This window comes from Bubalus bubalis, chromosome 23 (genome assembly GCF_019923935.1).
Source record: "Bubalus bubalis isolate 160015118507 breed Murrah chromosome 23, NDDB_SH_1, whole genome shotgun sequence".
In the NCBI taxonomy this organism is placed as follows: Eukaryota; Metazoa; Chordata; class Mammalia; order Artiodactyla; family Bovidae; genus Bubalus; species Bubalus bubalis.
Genome location: NC_059179.1, coordinates 5,582,168 through 5,602,769, shown reverse-complemented (window position 1 = coordinate 5,602,769; position 20,602 = coordinate 5,582,168). Strand labels below are relative to the sequence as shown.

The window sequence follows — 20,602 nt, the reverse complement described above, 5'->3', positions numbered from 1 at the left end:
TTGTGTGGACCACCTCATACTTGGAAAATTCTTAAAGAGACCAGACCACCTTACCTGCCTCCTGAGAAATCTATATGCAGGTCAAGAAGCAACAGTGAGATCTAGACATGAAACAGTGGACTGATTCCTACTTGGGAAAGGAATATATCAAAGCTGTATATGATCACCCTGCTTATTTAATTTATATGCAGATTGTGTGTGTGTTAGTCACTCAGTGGTGTTTGACTCTTTCTGACCGCATGACTGTCGCCCACCAGGCTCCCCTGTCCATGGCATTCTCCAGGCAAAAATACTGGAGTAGGTTGTCATTTCTTTCTCCAGGGGATCTTCCCGACCTAGGGATTGAACCTGGGTCTCCTGCATTGCAAGTGGATGCCTTACCATCTGAGCTATTAAGAAAAAGTACTATATATGCAGAGTATATCATATGAATTTCCAGGCTGGATGAAGCACAAGCTGGAATCAAGATTGCTAGGAGAAATATCAATAATCTGAGATATGCAGATGACACCACCCTTATGGGAGAAAGTAGAGAGGAACCAAAGAGCCTCTTAATGAAAGTGAAAGAGGAGAGTGAAAAAGTTGGCTTAAAGCTCAATATTTAAAAAATAAAGATCATGGCATCTGGTTCCATCACTCCATGGCAAATAGATGGAGAAACAATGGAAACAGTGAAAGACATTATTTTCTTGGGCTCCAAAATTACTGCACGTGGTGATTACAGCCATGAAATTAAAAGATGCTTGCTCCTTGGAAGAAAATCTATGACAAACTTTGATAGCATCTTAAAAAGCAGAGACATCCCTTTACTGACAAAGGTCTGTCTAGTCAAAGCTATGGTTTTTCCAGTAGTCATGTATGGATGTGAGTGTTGGACCATAAAGAAGGCTTAGTACTGAAGAATTGATGCTTTTGATCTGTGGTGTTGGAGAAGACTCTTGAGAGTCCCTTGGACTGCAAGGACATCAAACCTGTCAATCGTTAAGGGAAAAAGTCCTAAATATTCACTGGAAGGACTGATGCTGAAGCTGAAGCTCTGATACTTAGGCCACTCATTGAAAGACTCTAATACTGGGAAAGACTGAAGGCAGGAGGAGAAGGGGATGACAAGAGGATGAGATGGTTGGATGACATCACCTACTCAATTGATATGAGTTTGAGCAAGCTTTGGGATAGGGTGAAGCCTGGTGTGAAGCCTGGTGTGCTGCAGTCCATGGGGTTGCAATGAGTTGGACATGACTGAGTGACTGAACAACAAAAACAACAACAAGTGTGGAAGGGGACTGGTACCAACAGACTCCACTGATAAGGGACACAACCCCTAGCAGCCATACGAGGAACTGGTGGCACTTTGAGAAATTCCATATCTTCTACAGGACACCCAGTTGTAGGCCTCTTTCTATATACCTTGGTGTAGATGCCTTTTTTCTTCACATGGTACAATCCCCTTAGTTTTTATATATACTTGAAAGCCTCAACACTAAAATCTATGGACACAGGCAGAATTAATCTTACCTACAATTGGAAAAAGTTTTCAAGGAAGCAGTTCATACCCTCTTGTTGATTGCCCACTTCACCATAACATCTCTTTCCAATGCTCTTTCCCTTGTAAATTCACCAATTCAAGTCTCATCAGCCACTCAGTTAGAGAATCGATGTCAATCTCCCCTTCCTTCCCTTGGATTTTCTTCTCCTAGTCTTAGACTAGGAGAAACACTGAATTACCAAACACTGGAGCACCAAGAAGTATATCCTCATCTACATCTAAGGTGAAGTTTTCCAAGACTGCTGGGATATCTCCTACCCAGATTTATGGAGAGTATTCTACCTAGAACTAGGAATCCTTTGAAGTAGAATCTGGGAATTTAAGTTTTCTTTTTTTACTCAAATGTGCTTTATCTAGGTTATACTCTAAATTCTATTACACATTCTCTATGTTAGAAATAATACTAAGTCCTTTCAGGCGTGTCTGACTCTGCGACCCACCAGACTCCTCTGTCCATGGGATTCTCCAGGCAAGAATAGTGGAGTGGGTTGCCATGCCCTCCTCCAAGGGATCTTCCCGACCCAGGGATCAAACCCACATCTCTTAAGTCTCCTGCATTGGCAGCAGGTTCTTTACCACTAGTACCGCCTGGGGTCTCTCCCATGTTTGTATGGACATGTGCTCAGTCATGACTGACACTTTGTGACCTCACAGATTATAGTCCACCATGCTCCCCTTTCCATGGAATTTTCCAGGCAAGAGCTACCTGGAGTCTATTCCATGTACAGTGTTATTAAATTTTTGTTTCCTTTCCTACTATTTATCTGTCTCATGTTAATTTAATTCAGACCAGCCATAAAACTGGAATGGTAATGGAAAACGTCTTCCTCCCCAACATGCCCAAATGACGTGATGTATTATACATATGTTAAAAAGATATAACTTCTTTTTAGCAGGTTAAGGTAACTGACTTTCAACAACATAATCACAATTTATAAGCAAAAATGTAACAGTAAAATAAAAAAAATCTTTGAGAAATATTATGGCAGAGAATAAGGACAATTAATAAGTTGGATTAAGAGAACTTATAAAACATTCTGATTTATCAAATTATACTGAACCAACCAAAATTTTTAAAATTTCTCTTTTGATTTGTTATTTAAAACAATAGATGTGCACAGAATTTGATATTCGGAAAATTGACTCTTAGCTTTCCATCTTTAAGAATGGACTATATGAAATATGCAAAAATTGACTTTCTAAAAAAAAAAAAAAGACTATCAATAAGCTGTTTTTATGAAGCATATGTATTTTCTCTTTGTCCAGAAAGTGAAATAGACAGTACTCTGCATTTGGGATAAGGGGGAGGGTGATAAACAGATGGAGACTTCTGAATGTTCAACAGTGGTCATGAGCCAAACCATAAAGTAGCCTCAGTGTAGAAAGAATATCTGCCTGTTTCCTAACAGCTTGAGTAGGATAAAGAACAGAAAATGGAAATCTTGCAAGTATACTGCAAGTACATGGGCATAGTGGGTAAGCACATACATGTTTAACTATAATGCTTGGGATTTTGTCCTTTCCTTACAATTTCTTAACACAAATACTGGAAAGGGTTGCCATTTCCTTCTCCAAGGGATCTTTCCAACACAGAGATCGAACCCACATCTCTTGCATCTCCTGCATTGGCAGGCAGACTCTTTACCACCACCTAGGAAGCCCATTTGTTTGTTTACTTATATAGTTTAGTGCTGAAAGTAAATATTTTGAAACTATTGGCATCCTTTCTTAGGGAAAATAACATACATCACTGAATTTTGCCATGAACTTGTGGAATTATTTGCCTATGTGAAGATTTTACATTCTTGACCTATTAACTCAGAAGTATTCATGTGATTTTTTCCACCAGTGGGGGCGGTGTATGAATAGATATTACGTGCATCATTCCTTTGTGGTGGTAGCTGTTCCGTTGCTCAATTGTGTCCTACTCTTTGATGGGTAATAGCAAATAACTAGGTTTTGCTTTTTGCTGTGTTGGGTTTTGTTGTGTTTCCACTGCAAATATTGCCTTCAGTCAAGAGATCAATAAAATTATAGACAGAGGCAGCTCCATTACTCTGAGTTTCAGAATGCAGACTGAATATAGCGGTCACTACCAACCTGAGATGGGCATAGAATGTGAAATTTGGCAACAAAACCCTAGACATTTTAACTAATTTACAATTTAGTGCTTAAAATTGGATTGTACCATGATAAACACCCCCCAAAAAATAAATAGCAGTGACATCAAGATAAGGGAGGTAAGGAAACAGTTATTGCTTGTTGCAAGGATGGGAAATTATGTTAGGCAGTTATGAATCATTTAGCAAGGCTGCTGTGTGCAGTGATTTGGAAAGCGAAGGCTGTACCAAAAGAAGTCATGGCTCTTGACATCAGACATGGCCATGTAATTAATGTCTGCCTCTAGGTAAAGCACCTGCCTGCAATGCGGGAGACCTGGGTTCAATGCCTGGGTCAGGAAGATCGCTTGGAGAAGGAAATGGCAACCTGCTCCAGTACTCTTGCCTGGAAAATTCCATGGACTTAGAAGCCTGGTAGGCTACAGTCCATGGGGTCGCAGAGTCGCACATGACTGAGCAACTTCACTTTCTAGTGATAGGATTATACATCCTTGCCATAATTGAATCACTAGCCGAATTGTGACCTGGTTTGGTGAAGGAAATGTGGGTAGAAGGGTCCTGTGTTACTTCCAGAAGAAGCATTATGTGACAGCATGTGGTTTATTGTGCCTCTCTTTTCAGTCTGTCAGAGGAACAACACTGTCCCAGGTAGAGGCTGTTCCACTATTCTGAAATAGAGTGAAAATCATGAAGAATAGGGGTAGAATTTTTTTTTCAGAGCTAGAATTGATTCATGATGGACACACAGTGTGTGTAGGAAATAACACTTTATGTTGCTAATTGTTGAAATTTTGAGTGTGAGTATATAATATAAACCTGGCAGTCCTTACTGAGACAATTAAGAACTTAAATAGTGCTTGCCTCATTGTTGTTGCTGTTGTTCAGTCGTTCAGTCATGTCCAACTCTTTGTAACCCATGGACTGCAGCACACGAGGCTTGCCTGTCCTTCATCATCTCCCAGAGTTTGCTCAAACTCATGTCCATTGAGTCAGTGATGCCATCCTGTCATTTCAGCCTCTGTCATCCCCTTCTCCTCCTGCCTGCAATCTTTCCCAGCATCAGGGTCTTTTCCAATGAGTCGGCTCTTCTCATCAGCTGGCCAAAATACTGGAGCTTCAGCTTCAGCATCCAATGAATGTTCAGGGTTGATTTCCTTTAGGGTTGACTGGTTTGATCTCCTTGCAGTCCAAGGGACTCTCAAGAATCTTCTCTAGCACCACAATTTAAAGGTATCAATTCTTAAGTGCTCAGAATTGTTTATAGTCCATCTCTCACATCTGTACATGATTATTGGAAGTAGTCATGCCTCACTAAGTTCCACATAAGTGTTATTATATAGCTATTATTATTATATGAGTATGATGATGATGGTGATGGTACAAGGAGAATCCATGTGTAAGAAAGGATTATACTAGTGGTAACAGGGATGTGTCAGACAGTCGATGAGAATGTAAGTCATAAATTATAAGGGTAATTTGAAAGCAAAAAATGCTTTTATATGGATAAAAAAGCTGAGACCTATCGTATTTGAGTATAATATAGAGTCACATTTGGAAGCATAGCTCTCATCTTTAAAGTGATGGAAGTAGATCAAAATTTCAGAGGGACAAAGATGCAGAAAGCTGCTAGAGTCAACACATTTTAGTGATCTGAATCTTGAGAAATTTGCTCCAAATCCAATGGTGTGTAAGCAAAAGTTTAACAACTGATCTGGACTGGAGGGTACTGATTCATTGCATTTGCTAGTTTTGATGGCATAAAAACACCCACCATGGCCATTTCAAGCTAGCAATGTGACATAACCAAACACAAAACTGGGAAGAGAGGCACACAGCCTGCTTTCAGGATCCCAGTGTGTGCTCTGGCACCAGCACACCAGTCTCACAGGCTTCACTGGTAGTTCAGAATTACAAAGGAGGAACATGCTTTAGAGCAAGATCTGACCAATTCTGGAAGAAAAAGTCCCACCTAATACTAACGCCGATCAGCACAACGAGTTTGAAAAAATAAAAGCTCCCGGTAATATTTTCCTCCATGAAATGCCATCAGAAAAGCAGCTAGGCAAAATATCCTTAATAGGATATTTTGAGAAAAATCACAGCCTCCCAAACAACTTTTAGAAAGAATGAAAGGAAAATACTTACAAGAGGAAAGGAAAGGGGCTGGGGAGGGAAACAAAGATTGTTGTCTGAAAAGAAACCACTTTCATCTCAGTCAAAACAGATTATTTTGAAGTCAGTCTTCTGTTATCTTCGAAAATATATTTCTCCATAAATCCTGTCTTTCTAAATTGAGCTGTGAGTCAGCAGTGGGCAGTGCTGTGCGTGAAAAAGATGAGAATGTATCCAGAAGTACCTCTAATACATTCTGTTATTAGAAGTCTTTGTGAGAGTAATTTGACAGAGCTTTTCAACTTTTAGGTCACTAGTTTAAATTCAGTTTCAGTTGATCATGAGCAAAAGTGTATGGTTGGTGGCTTATAAAAAATGCCTTGATGGTGTCACCCTAGTTCTTTCTAATAGAGACTGCCATTGCAATTCGCATCTTTTCTTTCACTTCTACCAGAAGCACAAAGGGTGAATAGAAATGTCACTTCAAGTATTTTCTCAGCTTTTGTACTAGAGAAATTTGAGATATGAAAAAGGCCAACTCCTTTTCATCTTTAACTCACAGGTAGAATTATTCTCCTGTACTACGGTTCCAAGATATTTCTGGGATTTGAAATGAAACCAGAGCCATTTTAGAAGTAAAATTATATCTAACTTACAGAAAGTTAAATTATACAAAGGCACATTCTTAAGAAATATTTAAATGTTAAACATGTACAATTTCTTGGTCTGAACTTACAAATCTAAGATTTATTTGTCTTTACTTTTTGTTTAAACAAAATAAATTCCCATTATAGGTAAACAAAAATTTTCATTATTCTATAAATGTAACTATTTAATATTTGGTTTTCCATATTTTATCATTTACATGACTCAACTAAATGTTTTATTTCTCCTAAAGAAGCTACAGGATTTTTTTTTTCTTTTGTTGTTCAGTCATTTGGTCACTTCCGACTCTTTGCGATCCCATGGACTATACAGAACACCAGGCTACCTTATCCTTCATTATCTCCCAGAGTGTGCTCAAACTCATGTCCTTTGAGTCAGTGATGCCACACAACCATCTCATCCTCTGCCATCAGCTTTTTCTCCTGCCCTCAATCCCTCCCAGCATCAGGGTCTTTTTCAGTGACTTGGCTCTTTGTAGCAGGCAGCCAAAGTATTGTAGCTTCAGCTTCACCATCAGTCCTTCCAGTGAATATTCAGAGTTGATTTCCTTTACGATTGACTGGTTTGATCTCCTTGCACTCCAAGGGACTCAGGCAAGAATATGGAATGGAGAGACTTTTCGTTCTCCAGGGGATCTTCTAGGACCAGGGATCGAATGTCTCCTGCATTGCAGGCAGATTCTCTATTGTTTGAGACACCAAGGAAGCCTATTTTATCCATTAAAATCCCCCAAATTTCCTTATTACTAATATATTTACTTTTATATAATTTTATTTCCCTATGTTTTAATAGTAAATGACTAACAAAAGTAAATTCACTCTAGTTACCTAGATAAAAAGCAACAAAATAGAGAAAAGAGCAGAGGTAAAAAGAAGTATCTGGTAATGCCAGCCAAAATTTTAGCAGCCTCAGAAAATGAGTGGGCTATAACAGAATGAGCTTTGTTTTGGAAATGTTGATAATTTCATCAACTGATTTAGGCCCCATTTACTTTCTATAAGATTCATTTCCCACATTTAGATAATGAGGTTGATATGTTTCATTATTTCCAGCAGTCCTTCTAGTGTAAACATTCGGTGGAACCTTTAATTTTATATCATCAGGGTTTGAGAGAGAGGGTGTCTGTATTCAAATAGGACTTCAAGATGCCTCATGTCATCTCATATGATGACAAAGATCAATGCTGGGATTTTCTTAAATCATCACATTTGAAGGAAAAAAAAATTCAAGGGCAGCTTCTTGAATTCTCATGTCAGCAACTCCTGCTATTCCCATATAACACCAGGAGATGATAAATTCTCTGTCCTCTGAATATCCGTAGATAAAGTAATATCTTGCACTCATTAATTTTATAGCAAGTGACAGTTATCATCAACAGTACAAGTAGCCCAACTTGAAACTGTAGGTTCAGTTGAAAATATAGCATTTTCTGGCCAAATATGCTTTAGCCAGGAATATATAAATTGTGAAAATCAAGCTATCATTCTGTAAGTAACTCATATGCCCAAGTATCAAGAGCTGTGAGTAGAAATATCACCTAAATCTACCCCCTTCATCTAAACAAATAAACTGAGGCACAGCAATTACAAGGTTTTCCCATGGCCACAAAATAAAAGTGTCTGCCTCTGAATTAGAATGCCTACCATCAGTTGGTGAATCTAAAGTCATTTTCTATACTGAACACTGCAGCAAAAATAAATCCTGCCGGGGCAAAGGAATCCAAGACAGAACACAAGAGTCAGCTGCAAACACTTTGGATGCAAAGTATAAGATATTCAAGTGCATGCTTCCAATCCTTTCATTCTCTCTTGTAATGACTGCAGCTAATTCCTGCCAGCTAACGTTAGTGCTTCAATAGTGGCAATCAATAGAATAGATTTGCTGTGGAAACCCTCCATCCATATTATCCCTACTTTCCTTTCCAGATGGAATTGTCATTCATCAGAGTGTAAGTGACATGTGAGGTTTTCTCCCTTCTTGCACAGATATTAAACCCTTAGCCTTCAAGGTTGTTGCTAGAATTTCATATGTAAACTAAGGAGCATACCTGTAGATTTAATAAAACAGCACCGATCCTCATGGCCTCGCTGATTTCAAGGCTATACATCAGCTGGGGAAAGCGAGGAGGGCTTTGATTATTTGGAGGAAGCACTTCAATGTACACAGTGCAGATGGAATGCCTGCAGAGAAAGAGAAGCAAACAAGATGGGTAAAAATCTACATCACATTTAATGACAGAGTGCATTTGATATTCTGTTGTTGGGTTTACAGGAGAGAGAAATTCTGAATTTTTATGGGAAATAATAAAGCAGTTCAGAATAAAAAGGTGGAAAAACAAAAGCTACCACCAAAAGATGATGTTTTTAGGAAATTATCTTACCAAAAGGAAAAAAAAAAACATGCTACTCAGATTAATACTGTGAATTAAAAAGAAATAGCTGTGCAAATAGAGGTAATGAATTAAATTGCCTTGACTTTTGACTTTATTTTGTAATGCTTCTCTAATAGCAAAAAAATACTCCGTAAATATTTGGTAATAAGAGCTGTCCTTGGGGATTTCTTCCTATTAAACAAGCAGAGGGAGTATTGATTAAAATAACAGAGAAAACAAAATATGGGCTGTGTTTTATTAGCTTTTTTGCTGACATCAATGGCTTAATGAAATGCATGTCAAGAGTCAGGATCATAAAGTAATAGTTGTGTAAAATAGTTGCAAACAATACCAAATCTGTTTTTAAGTCTTTTTAAAAGAGTATAATATAAAAATTTGGAGGTTAGATTTAACTGAAGGCTTAGATCGATGGACATTAGTTTTTGAGGGACAAAAGTTATTCTGCTATTAGAAGGACAAAACCATTAGCATTGATATCATCACCTTTATTGCTGTCTCTAAACTCTGAAATTTCCTTAAGTAGCAAAAGCCGAAGAAGCAACATATTCAAGATTGGTACAGAAGAAACATTGTCTAGACTATATTAATGAGACCTGGGGTTTACAAAGTTAGTATTCTATCATAAAAACATACCACCACTGCCTGAGTTGTATGCTTTAACTTATTTTAACAAAATTATGCCTTTTTATTCAAAACACATTTCTTACAGTTTCTATTGGGGGCTAAAATTTTCTTAAAGTAGCCCAAAGTTCTTTAAGTGTATCAGTTAAAGACATGTTACTGAAAACATTTTTCTGAGATTAGTAATCTATATTTGTTTACTTTGAAAAGCTTTTAAGAGAAATATAGAACATCAGTTCAGTTCAGTCACTCAGTCGTGTCTGACTCTTTGCCACCCCATGAATCGCAGCACGCCAGGCCTCCCTGTCTATCACCAACTCCCGGAGTTCACTCAAACTCATGTCCATCGAATTGGTGATGCCATCCAGCCAGCTCATCCTCTCCTGCCCCCAATCCCTCCCATCATCAGAGTCTTTTCCAATGAGTCAACCCTTCGCATGAGGTGGCCAAAGCACGGGACTTTCAGCTTTAGCATCATTGCTTCCAAAGAAATCCCAGGGCTGATCTCCTTTAGAATGGACTGGTTGGATCTCCTTGCAGTCCAAGGGACTCTCAAGAGTCTTCTCCAACACCATAATTCAAAAGTATCAATTCTTCAGTGTTCAGCTTTCTTCACAGTTCAACTCTCACATCCATACATGACTACTGGAAAAACCATAGCCTTGACTAGATGGACCTTTGTTGGCAAAGTAATGTCTCTGCTTTTGAATATGCTATCTAGATTGGTCATAACTTTCCTTCCAAGGAGTAAGTGTCTTTTAATTTCATGGCTGCAGTCACCATCTGCAGTGATTTTGGAGCCTCAAAAGATAAAATCTGACACTGTTTCCACTGTTTACCCATCTATTTCCCATGAAATGATGGGACCAGATGCCATGATCTTAGTTTTCTGAATGTAGAGCTTTAAGCCAACTTTTTCACTCTCCTCTTTCACTTTCATCGAGAGGCTTTTTAGTACCTCTTCACTTTCTGCCATAAGGGTGGTGTCATCTGCATATTTGAGGTGATTGATATTTCTCCCGGCAATCTTGATACCAGCTTGTGCTTCTTCCAGCCCAGCGTTTCTCACGATGTACTCTGCATATAAGTTAAATAAGCAGGGTGACAATATACAGCCCTGACATACTCATTTTTCTATCTGGAACCAGTCTGTTGTTCCATGTCCAGTTCTAACTGTTGCTTCCTGACCTGCATTTAGGTTTCTCAAGAGGCTGGTCAGGTGGTCTGGTATTTCCACCTCTTTCAGAATTTTCCACAGTTTATTGGCACTGAAAATATTTTTTTAGCTTATCACCTTATAATATGCCTAAGTTCAAATTGTTTCTGAACATACTTTCAGTAGAATACTGTAGAATACTAAGTACCTCAAAAAATTTGCAGTGACTTAAAAAAATTTCATACTTAAATTTATCACAATATTGTTCCAAAGCAATCTCAATCTAAATTAAAATCTTTTAGACTTCATAATTAGTTAATGCATCTGCATTATTTCTTGCTCTGATATTATCTCATTATTAAAATTCACCAATAAAATTAATCAAAATATAATTGCTTTTCTTTTTAATTTTTTTTTTTTTACAATTCATGTTTTAAGGGTAAGATGTTTAAAGTAGGTTAAAATGGATGGTGAAATGTTGCTTATAAACTTAGAGGTATCAAGTTTACCCTTATCAGTACTATAATGGTGGGATTCCCTGGTGGCTCAGTGGTGTAGAACCCACCCGCCATTCAGGAAACCCAAATTTGATCCCTGAGTCAGGAAGAGCCCCTAGAGAAGGAAATGGTAATCCATGCCAGTATTCTTGCCTGGGCAATTCCTTGGAGAGAGGAGCCTGGCAGGTTATATACAGTCCACGGGATCGCAAAAGAATCAGACATGACTTAGTGACTAAACAACAACTATAATGGATAGATGAAAAAGAGAAATATCAGGAAGTTAAAAATTTAGTGTGCAAAGAGCCCCACTTTTCATTATGTGGGAATCAAGTAATTGTCAGTATGAGTGGGCATATTATTCTCCCAGGTGGTGATCTCATTCCAACAGCCATTCCAAGATAAGCATGACTGCTAATATTACCCTTCATCATTCTGAGTTATTTTCTTAGTGTTTGTTACATATAAAGTGATTCACACATTTTACTATTTCTCCCTGTTTGCTGCCGGCACATCCTCTGTGCATAATAAGCCCAATTACATTTACCCTCCACCATATTGATAATAATCCTAGCTGAGCAATGTTGAGCACTGGATTTTTGACCACACATTCCTGGGTTAAAATTTTGATGCTACCAGATGTGATCATAGGCAACTGACTTCTTTCAGTTTCACTATCTGAAACCTCAGTACTTTGGCCACCTCATGCGAAGAGTTGACTCATTGGAAAAGACTCTGATGCTGGGAGGGATTGGGGGTAGGAGGAGAAGGGGACGACAGAGGATGAGATGGCTGGATGGCATGACTGACTCAATGGACATGAGTTTGAGTGAACTCCGGGAGTTGGTGATGGACAGGGAGGCCTGGCGTGTTGCGATTCACGGGGTCGCAAAGAGTTGGACACGACTGAGCGACTGATCTGATCTTCATCTGATAACTAAATATAATAATAACATTAAGATTAGCATAAGGGTTAAATATGTGTGTGTGTGTGTGCACATGTGTATGTGTGTATATATAAATATATTAAGTCAAGTGAAAGTGTCAGTTGCTCAGGTGTGTCTGACTCTGGGACCTCATGGACTGTAGCCCATCAGGCTCTTCTGTCCATGGAATTCTCCAGGCGAGAACACTGTAGTGGGTAGCCAATCCTTTTTGCATGGGATCTCCATGACCAAGGGATCAAACCCAGGTCTCCAGAATCACAGGCAGATTCTTTACCATCTGAGCCACCAGGGAAGTACATACTAAAAACCATACATATATCAGTTATTATTGATAACTATTCAAAATAAGGTTTCTTATTCTATTCTTTGAAATGGAATTAATAAGCTTGCATTTATCTTATTCACATCTCTTTAAATATTTTACATTTTAATTGCATTTTTCTACTTTTCTAAGCTAAAATCTACAGGTGCAGTATCCTCTCTCCCTTCCCGAGTGGATTGTGGTGGTGTTAGGGTTTAGACATACTGGATCCTAATCTTTCAGTGTGGGACTGGAAATCTACATTTTCCATGAATATATAAGATTTTTCTCACACAAATTTGATTTAGAAGACCAGGGTCCCAGAAGTTCATGGGGAGTAAAACATGCAGATTCCCCTGCTTTTTAAGTTAGGAGTCCAGGGGATTTCTCTACAAGCTGACCTAAAACTCTCCTTAATAACCCTGGAGGCAAGAGAGTCCCTCACTTTTTTGACGTAAAAAACACCTGTACCCTAAATTCAGTTTCCTTTCAAAAATCTAGAACCTTCCTGTTTTTGATATTCATTAGAGCTTCAACTTACTGGTGTGGAACACTTCATAAAAGTTTTATCTGAACATGGGTCTCCTTCTGCTCTTAAAAGTATAATTTATGCTAAACTTATTGTACTTTGCATATTTCCTTATTCTTCCCCCTTTGACTAAACTGTTTACATCCACAACCCTACAGTAATGACTTCTAACTCATAAGAAGCTTGTGTATTTGGCACAGAGAAGAAAAAAAATTAAATGTAAAACAAAAAATGACTCTATTTCCCAAGGCAGAAGACAGTGAACACCAAGGCCCAACATGACCGTCTCCTTCATCTGCACTTACTCCTCTGCTTCCTTTGCTCCTTTCCAGTAATTCAAATGCTAGAATCACTAAAAATTCCCAACCCTTTCCCATCACACACACACTTGGATTTTAGAGTTATTTGAGTATGATCATATTTCAAGGTCTTAAGTTTTTCATCTTTAACATCCTGGCACTTTGCTACAATAAGTTGAAATAAGCACCAACCTTCTTGATGGTTATGGCCTTCTAAAACTCTATCCCCTTTTTAGCCCTGATGTTAATATAGTGTCAGAGTTAGCTTTCTAAAATTGAATCCCAATAGTATTAACAGTAAAATAATATCATTAATGCTGTATAAAGATTAGTAATTCAATATCATTAATTAAGCACATAACAAAACAGGACAGTCACAAGGTAAATAATAGCACTCTATGTTAACACTTTGTATTATGTTTTACAGCTAGTCTTAAATGCATAAAACTGAGAATCTATATGATATAAATTTTATTTTTATAATATAGTCAGATTTATAGTAGATAAATCGATAAACACAAAAATCATAAAGTTTTTACTTCTAATTTCGTAATGAGTTCAAAGTAGAACAAGAAAGGTGATGTAACTTCTCAGATAATCATATGATTTTAAAAGACCCTGGAAACCGTCTAGTTTAACCCTCATTTTATGAAAGGATATTAGAAAATCAGAAAGATGAAGTGATAGATTCAAGGTTGTGAAGATAATTAGCAATAGAAGACAAACTCAAAGGCAAAACTTACAAATTAAAAATCTGCCTGCCTTTTCTCCCCACATTCTACAAGAACAAAACTGGGAAGTAAACAAGACTTTTTAATTATCTGATGTGTGTGTATGTTTCTGTGTGAGAGCATAAAACATCTGTGGTTTGCAAGGAAGGATGTTATCTCACAGAAAATCACAAATTTCAAGTATTTGGATCAGACTATAATATCACAATCAATTTTAATTGTTTATATTATGAATCAAACTTCACCCATAGCACTTGGTTTTTAAGAACAAAATAAAATATGAATAAAAAGAGGTTGTGAAGAGAGGCCTAAGACGCTTTAACTTCAGAAATGGTATAATTTTTAAGAAGACAAAAAGTCAAATTTTTTATATGACAATAGTACTCAATGGTACTGAGATAATGTTCTTGACATTTAGAAGATTGCACAGTCTGTATAGTAATTTTCTTTTAAATGTGTCAACACATGCTATGAGGTATCTATTTGTAACTCTATATTTCTACCTTGTTTCTAAGAGGATCATCAAAATAAAAGCTTAAGTTTTTTTTTTCCTTTGTCTTCACCAATATTACAATAAAAAAGCTGTATTTACACTTCAGTGTTCATAGGTTCTGTTTTATTATTTTGGAAATACATACAGGGATCCATAGGAGCAACAATCCCAGATTTAACACTAACATAAGACTTCAGAGAAATTTCTCAGGGAAAGTTACAGGGACAAGATGTACGTAGGTATAAAAACCACAGGGCATTACAGACAGGGAAAAAACATGTGTGCAAATTCAGAGACCAATAAATAAGAAAACAATACCTTTTGTACAACTAAAGAAAAAGATATAATTAGGGCAATGGTAGGAATTAAGACTAGAGAGATGAGCAAGAGGCACAGCCTTCTGGTACTCATGTGCTCTACTTACTGATTTAAATTTCAGCTTAACAACAATAGGGATTGGTTGATAGATTTTAACAGTTCCCACAGCAGACAATACTTTGCTGTGTCTCTGTATCTTTGCTTTTATTGTTTTTTTCTGCTAGGATACCTCATTTTCCTTCATGTCCAAGTTAAACTGCACTTGTAATTATACTGTGCTATATCCAGATTTACCAGTGCCTCTATATGAATGCTGTGAGGGAAAAAAGCTCATCTTGTCTTATATTTCTAGTGCTTCCCAAGAGGAAACTCAGTACAATTTTGCTAAAATGAATACTTCCATACATTTTTATTATTAATGTTAAATATATTATGTGAAGTTATTTTAATATATATATATTCGTAATTGAAAAATAATTTTATTTGAGAATGGGTGATTTAATGTTGTGTTAGTTAGATACAACCTTGAACTCCATGAAAATAGATTATCAAAAAAGTATTCCTTGCCAGGCATCAGTTGTTTTATCATGATTTGTTTTATATTTGGGGGAAGGGACTGAATTTTATCTATAGATTTTGATAAATACTTAATAGTAGTACTTTAACTCATACTAAGATTAAATATTTACTTAATTTAATGCAGTTACATACAAGAAGACTTACAGACAAAAAGTAAATACTATCTAACGTATCTTACTACTTTAAAAAAATCTTTTGTTTTGTCCTCTTCTGTTTATCAACAACTGAAAAAAAAAGAAAATTCCCCCAAACAAAACCACTAGAGACTATGGCTCCTCTTACTCTCTAATTCTTTGGCTAGTTTAATCAATTAGAATAACAAGTATATAAACAGTTAATTCTTCTGCTAGTTAATTCATAAATCTTCATTTTGAGAGTCAGTGTTATTGACATTTAGAATTGAGGTTGTTTATTAGAAAAGACAGCAAGTCATCATTGCTTTTAGTGTTATCATTTAATTAGGTTTCCATGTTTACTGCTGTCGTCTGGATCAGTTTGTAAAATATGTCACAATCTATATTTTTATGTTCATAATTTTCTAAGAGCATCTTTTTCCAAAAGAAATACTGAAAGCAAAGCCTCACAACTCTTCAGTTCAATCATCAACTTAATCTGAAAGACTAATTTTCCTCCAGAAAATAGCAAGTGTCATTGTTCTAGGGAAACATAACATTATTGTGGCAGGTAGGATGGAGGTATATGGATTTTACTCTCTGCAGGTCCCACTTGATAATCAACCATCATAAGGTGGTCTTTTAGTGCCCAAACCACCGTCTATAAAGAAAACAGTGAGACTAAGTCAAATAAATGCCTCATATCACTGAAAAGACCTGTATATTCAAATTCTGAAAATGCCACTTTGTTTCCAGGAGTAGAATACAATTTGATTTAAGTAAAAACCAGTTAGACTACAAATTACTGTAAACAAAGGTTATCAAGGCAAATCAGCGATATGACTTGCAAACCAGAACTTCAAAACAAATTTAAAATCTCACTCATTAAATAATAAAGTTGTCTAAAAATATCAATCATAATATGCAGGCACATATAGATTAGACATCTATTTAGTACAGCACTATCTTCAATGAAAATAAGTTACAAAATAAATAGATGACTATTATCGGGTTTTAATAACAGTTTAAATAATAAAGACAAGATATATTTATGTTTATAATTAGCATTAATATTATTACTATCTTATCATTTTTTCACCAGAATAATAACTACTAAGGGTTATGGATATGGAACAGAATGAAGGGGAAGATTTTAGAATCTAAGAGTCCTGAGTTCAAGTTATGTTTCTACCTCTTGTTTACTATGGTTATCAACACTTTTTTATGAAAGTGGGCAAGGGATCATGTACCCAAGTAAGTTATCCTTTTCAGTTTTTATTTTTGGTTTATAAAAATAAATAGAGCTATGCAAGAGTTACAATTTTTTTGTTAAGATTAAAAATTATATATAAAGGTTACTAGCATGATGTCTAGCCCTGACACATTAATTAAATAGTATCAGTCATCTTCAACTTCCCTTCAGAATAACCCAGCATGAATGACACTATTATTTTAAATTAATTCAAACTTAGACTCTCATTTTAGATTCTGTAACTGTTCACTGTATAAATGAATTCTATTTGTTTCTACACAAGATATAGCCCTTGAATGTCTTCTCACTTTCAGATATGTATATCCATTTTCTTTTTGAATATATTAATGTATTTATTCCAAGTAAATACAAGTAAACGTGTATGAAATTGAGCTCTTCCCTTTCACTCAAATATGCGTGCCTTATTGACATTGCTACCAATCGGTCAGCTTAGATAAAAACCTGGGAGAGACTTTCAATTTTTAATAATTCCTTCTCTCCATTTTTCCTTACCGATGGCCCAGTTCAACCCATCAGCGACATTTCTTAGTGGAGGTGTCCTGAGTCATCTATCTACCTACAGCTTCTGCTGTTTGTTGTTGTTCAGTTGCTAAGTCATATCTGACTCTTTGTGACCCCATGGACTATATAGCCCACCAAGCTTCTCTTTCCATGGAATTCTCCAGGCAAGACTACTGGAGTGGGTTGCCATTCCCTTCTCCAGGGGACCTTTATGACCCAAGGATCAAACCTGAGGCTCCTACATTGGCAGGAAGATTCTTTACCATTGATCCATTGGGGAAGCCTGCCTACAGCTTCATCTTCCCTCAAATCTATCTTCTGTAGGGGCACCAGAGTGATTTTCCTGAAACCAAACTATCTCAGATGAATTTATGTTTTAAAGTCCTTTCATTGCTTCCATTGACTAGATAACTCCAAGCTTCTTAAGAAAACAAATTAAATTTTCCATGATATGACCCTTAACTCTACTGACCCTCTTTGAATCATAGTTAATATACTGATTCGCTGACTGACTTGCAATTATCCAAAATACCAAGTTATTTTAGACTTCTCCAGCTGTATGAATAATGTGATTGGCTTTATTATTTTTTTTAATGTGGTCAACCTCTGCTCATTCTCCTAAACTCATCTTGTAAATCTTCTAGTACTTCTAGATCTTCTAGTTGTAGTAGATCTTCTAAATACTCCCCTGTTATGACAAGTGCCCTCATCAATGTCCCAGAAAGCTGAAAATTTACCTCAATCTCAACTCCACCATGGTAAATTGATTTTTTTATAGTTCTACTTTCTACAATTTACTGTAATTTTCTTTTGGTCTGCAAATGACAATTACTATGTTTATCTTTGTATTCTCATAAATGGTAGTTATGTAATAAATGGTTTGTTGGACTGGGTAGAAAATCTTACTGTCACAGACATCTATATATATCTATATCTATATATCTATATCTATCTCTATATATATATATATAATTGAATAGGGACTAGGAGCAACTTCACTTTCACTTTTCACTTTCATGCATTGGAGAAGGAAATGGCAACCCACTCCAGTGTTCTTGCCTGGAGAATTCTAGGGAAGGGGGAGCCTGGTCGGCTGCCGTCTCTGGGGTCGCACAGAGTCGGACACGACTGAAGTGACTTAGCAGCAGCAGCAGCAGCAGGAGAGAATTGGTGTATACTTTCTGGGAAGGCAGAATTTCAAATCTAACTCTTGGCGAAACTCTAAAAAAAATCTGAGTTTTGTATCATATCATCTCTTATTCCAATTCATCTATTTAAAAACCCAAAATGACATTTGTTAAAAATCTAGGAAAAGAAACAAAAAAGATGCTTGTTTAGAACTTAGGGCATTCAGAAATTGCTTTGACTTCTGGGAATAAGAGAAAACTGAACCACAATGATTCTTATCCTTTTGAACTAGCTCTCTAGTGGAGAAGAAGCAAGGCAGACAATGACATTCATTCTCTAAACAAAAATGCATATAGTGCATTTCACGGTAGTACTTGCAGTGCATCAGATAATACCAGGAAAGGGCTATAAAAGCATTGAGAGCTTGTTGTAGTTGCAAACAGGCTGTTAGAAAAGGATTCACAGACAAAGTGATGATTGAGTGATGACCTTGAAGGAATAAGGCCACAAAGAAATCTGAGGGTAAAACCACTGCAGGCTGAAAGGAGATGAAAGTCAAGTTCAAATATTTACAAGTGGGTGCAAGCCTCAGAGACAGAGAGGAGACCAGTGTGATAACTGGAGTGGACTAAGACAAACAACACAGTAGAAGGCCAGGCAAATGTGAAGAGGTGACATGAGGAAGTGTTCTGTGGCTGCTACCAGGACAAACTGGGCTGGGCTCCACTGGCCCTTTTAATGATGTTGCCTTTTATACAGACTGAGATGTGAAGACTCTAGAAATCTATGCAAAAGGAAGAGATGTGTTCTATGTTATCAGAATCACTCAAGCTATTGTATTGAGAAGAGACTCTGAAGGGGGCTCAGGCAGAAGTCTAATTAGACTTCTTATTAGAAGAGGTTTTCAACACTATAGACTAGAGAGAACAATGGCTTAGACTGTGATGGAAAGTAGTGGGAGTTTTTGTTTTCTGAATGTTTTCAGGTTAGAGCTTAGATTTGTTGCTCAAGATTATATTTGGAATTTGAAAAATAAGCATTGAGGAGGGCTTCAGAGATCCTGGCCAAAACAACTGCAAATTTGGAGATGCTTTCTACCACGCTGGACAATGAAGTCACTAAGCATTTTGACAAACATACTGTTGAAGTGAATGCCAAGCAGACAAGAACTAAACTCTTCCTTAGTGACCTACAGGTCTATAAATAACAGTGGGAGAAAATGGAGGAGGGATCTGTCATCTGCAGATGAGAGTAGCAAGGAGTACTGGATAGTACATCCATTCTTATGCAATGAGATTAAAAGATAAAATATTGAGAAAGAAGAGAAAGAACAGTCTAGACATATCAATGAGGAAATACCGGGTCCTATAAAATGTCTGTGATTAATGATAAAAGGGATGTGAAGAGAAAAGTCTCTCACGTGGTTATGCTTCAGGGAAAATAATGTCCTATTTTCTGCTCTGGAGGGGTTTTAATGGTCAGTGGTTTTGTTACAGTTCTGTCAAACTTCCTTGCCTTGCTATAGTTTGGGGTAGTATTTTCCTCTACAGAATTGATCTCTTAAGAATTCTTAGTCTTTGCAATTGGTTTTGGTAAATTATAACTTCTTGAAAAGTTATCCATTTTATCCATATTTTCAAGTTTTTGCATCTATTTAAAGCAAAGTGGTCTCTTAATTATTCTTCCAATTTCTTCTGTTTCTATGTCATTTCCCTCTCAGAATTTATTAGGCAAAGTTCCACTTTCTCCCACTCTTTGACTGGGCTAGCTGATAGTTATCAATTTATCTATGTTTTTATTTATTTTTCAGAGAATTGAATTTGGATTTATTGACTTTATTTTTTTTTTAATTTATTTTATTTTTAAACTTTACATAATTGTATTAGTTTTGCCAAATATCAAAATGAATCCGCCACAGGATTTATTGACTTTAGAGATACAAGTAATTCATATTGTTGTTGGACTTATTAATACATTTTTGTGTTCCTTTGTATTTTTGTTTATTTCATCTATGTAGTATCATAAAAACTATATAAAGCCTTTACAAAAGTTTCTCAAAAAGAGAAGTATGGATGGATTTCACTAAATAAAATACCAACAAACATAATCCAGAAGTTTGTTTCAAGATTAAAACACCAAAGCCTAGTGGGATTTATATCAGGAATGAAAAATAGATATATTTTAGAACTGTATTCTTAATACAGTTCTAAAATATATCTATTTTTCAGTCATCCTAGCATTAGCTCAAAAAGAAAAGTCATTACTGTTTTCATAGTCGAT

The 20,602-nt window shown here is 36.5% G+C and overlaps 1 protein-coding gene across 1 annotated transcript in view; it reads right to left on the bottom strand.

Annotated features, from left to right (window-relative positions):
* PCDH15 (protocadherin related 15) overlaps positions 1–20,602 on the bottom strand; it is a 1,798,632-nt gene that overhangs the window by 341,891 nt on the left and 1,436,139 nt on the right. Inside the window, exon 18 of the mRNA XM_045164127.1 lies at positions 8,492–8,624. Coding sequence (XP_045020062.1) covers positions 8,492–8,624 — 133 coding nt within the window. The remainder of the gene's footprint in view (positions 1–8,491; positions 8,625–20,602) is intronic.